Source organism: Tupaia chinensis, unplaced genomic scaffold, assembly GCF_000334495.1.
Source record: "Tupaia chinensis unplaced genomic scaffold, TupChi_1.0 Scaffold149954_1, whole genome shotgun sequence".
In the NCBI taxonomy this organism is placed as follows: domain Eukaryota; kingdom Metazoa; phylum Chordata; class Mammalia; order Scandentia; family Tupaiidae; genus Tupaia; species Tupaia belangeri.
Genome location: NW_006209796.1, coordinates 23,455 through 26,229, shown reverse-complemented (window position 1 = coordinate 26,229; position 2,775 = coordinate 23,455). Strand labels below are relative to the sequence as shown.

General features: G+C 42.6%; 1 protein-coding gene across 1 annotated transcript in view; it reads left to right on the top strand.

Moving 5' to 3' along the window:
* The first annotated feature begins 153 nt into the window (after positions 1 to 153).
* LOC102481447 (TPR and ankyrin repeat-containing protein 1-like) overlaps positions 154 to 2,775 on the top strand; it is a 25,686-nt gene continuing 23,064 nt past the window's right edge. The window contains exons 1-2 of the mRNA XM_027769537.1: positions 154 to 192; positions 305 to 455. Of these exons, the coding sequence (XP_027625338.1) occupies positions 154 to 192; positions 305 to 455 (190 nt within the window). The remainder of the gene's footprint in view (positions 193 to 304; positions 456 to 2,775) is intronic.

Below are 2,775 nucleotides of genomic sequence, written 5' to 3'. Positions count from 1 at the left end.
TCTCTCTCTCTCTCTCTCTCTCACACACACACACACACACACACACACACACACACACACTCTGTCCCTCTCTGGTCAAATTGAAATAAATAGATAAAGTTTAATAAAATAATTTTTTAAAAAATGACAAAAAAATGAGAGACCTAGAATATAATGTGGAAACCCTGTGACCTGTGTTTGTTGGAAATAGAAGTGAGACTTCTGGACTTGAATTTCCCCATGTTGCCAATCTTGTCTTTCCTCTCAGCAGCCAGTTAGGAAAGAAATGGGGTGCCTTACGGTTTTGCTTTTTCTCCTGTCCCAGGGCTATTACCGCGCTGGCTACTCCCTGCTGCGCCTGCTCCAGCCTTATGATGCTGCTGACATGTTTTTTGACGGTCTGCGAGTTCTGCCGGACAGCGGAGACCCAGCACAGGTGGCCGATTTCCTTGTTGGAATCTTCACCACTTTGAGCAGTAAGTCATAACTGGGCACAGTTTTTATTTAAATGTCTTAGTTATTTATTCGAATAGCTCCCGGGGTCCTAGACTCCTGGGGAGATATTTTTGGGGTGTTTCTTTGTACCTGATTTCCATGATTTGAATGAAACTAGTTTGAATGTATGTAAATGAGAAATTACAGTACAATTTTAAATATATGTGTGTATAGACACATAGACACCTACATATGTGTGTATACATGTGGTATGTGTGTGTCTGTGTGTCCACAAACATTTTGGAAGCTTTGGTGGCAAGTGCTTTGGTTAAAATATGTGTGTATACATGTGGTATGTGTGTGTCTATGTGTGTGTCCATAAACATTTTGGAAGCTTTGGTGGCAAGTGCTTTGGTTAAAACCCTTAAGTCCTTTTGTACAAACGACTTAAAGCTTCTACAGTTTTGTTTCAGACCCCTTCCCTTTGCCGTGTTGCTATTCATAGAGATTTCCCTATCAGTGCTGCAGTCTTATGTGAGTCTTGCTCTTCTCTGTGATTTAAAACCCCTGGAAGGGCCAGTGGAAGGTCCTGTGAAAGCTGGTTATGGGTGCTTAGCATGGTAACTGCAGGGTTCTCTGCCCAGTGCAGCAGTGTGAGCAGAGAACCCACACACTCAGTCTAGGAGGAACACGCAGGGGAATCTTTTGCACAAATGCATTAGATGGCTACCTTCTTGATCTGGGTCTGTGACATGGCATTGTCATGGCCTGGAGTAGGCAAAACTAGGAATCTGTAAAGCACGACAGTATACTCCGTGCCGGCGATAGCGATGTCTGAAGTCCTGGCAACATCCAGGCCATTGTTTTATTATTATTTTTTTAAAGAATTATTTTATTTAATTTTCTTTCTTTCTTTCTTTCTTTTAATTTGACCAGAGAGGAACAGAGTGTGAGAGAGAGAGCGAGAGCGAGAGGAAAAGTGAGAAAGTAAGCTGCCAGGTCCAGGACTCAAACTGGAGTTGGCCATGTGGGAGTCCAACACCCTTAACCACTGTGCCCTCACCGACCCCGAGGCCATTGTTTTCAAATATTGTGTTTGATCAAATGTACATCGCACAATTTAAGATGTGCCATTGACGTTTGCTCTGCCAGTGATAGGCAACATTGATGATGAGCTATGCCTTGTTTCATAATTGTTAGAACGTGAGATTGGCACGTTAGACTCACTGAAATGGTCTTTGGCTTTCAGAAGTGAGACGTCACTGTTGACTGTTGAGCTGTTCCCATCGCTCTTGTGGGAATGCAGTTTCTGTGATCTGTTGGAATCCTACAAATGTTGACAGCTTTGGCCCAGAGATGAGGTTAGAGCAGTATCAGGCAGTGGGAAAGGATTAGAGGTGGGCAGAGCTGTGTCCCCTGGATGCAGAAATAGAAACCCCGAGACAGGTGCTGACGAGGCCCAGCTCTCCAGGCAGTCTTTTGTTTACAGTCTCCACACTGGCCGCTTTTTCCTCCTAACCTAATGGCTTGGCCCATTCTCTGCACTTTCCTCACTGTCTTCTCTGTACCTTTTAAAAGTCACTGTTCTGGAAGACACCTTCATGGCTCCTGAGAACTAGTGATTTCAGAGAAAAAAGAGAAATAAAGATTTTCTACTGATAATTCAGCCTCCAGCCCACAAACTCATGTGGGATCAAAACCGAATGGCCAAGAGATTCCTGATCACCTCTTTCTGCACACTCCTGAATGCTCAGATTGAACAAGTTTAGGAAGAAAAACACCATCCCTCAGATGACTAGAAATCACTGCAGGGCCACGAGAAATATGGGAAAGCAAGAAAATACCTCTCCTCCAAGGGAAAAGAATAGCTCCTCTTCATCCACAAGCAGTTCAATGGAAATCATGGCAATGTCTGATAAAGAATTTAGAACATTCATAATGGCGAAGCTAACAGAGATGGAAGAGAAGAGAGACAAGGAACTGCAGAAGAGAAAAGAGAATGGAGATGCCGAGTTCTGTGAGGTGAGGAAATTCTTGCAAGATCTAAAAGAGGAATTACACACTTTAAAAAAGAATCAAATGGACCTGTTAGAGATGAAGGCTATAATACAGAAAGTCAAAATCCCCCTTGAAAGTATTAAAAGCAGATTAGATCATACAGAAGATAGAATCTCAGACACAGAAGAGAAAATAGCTGGCCTAGAAAAATCCACCACGAAGACTGAGAAAATTGCCCAAAAGAATGAGAATAATATGCAAGAAATACTAGATACCATCAAATGTCCAAACATCTGGATAATTGGTATCCCAGAAGGCAAAGAGACTCATAAGGGCATTGATAATCTATTTCATGAAATCTTG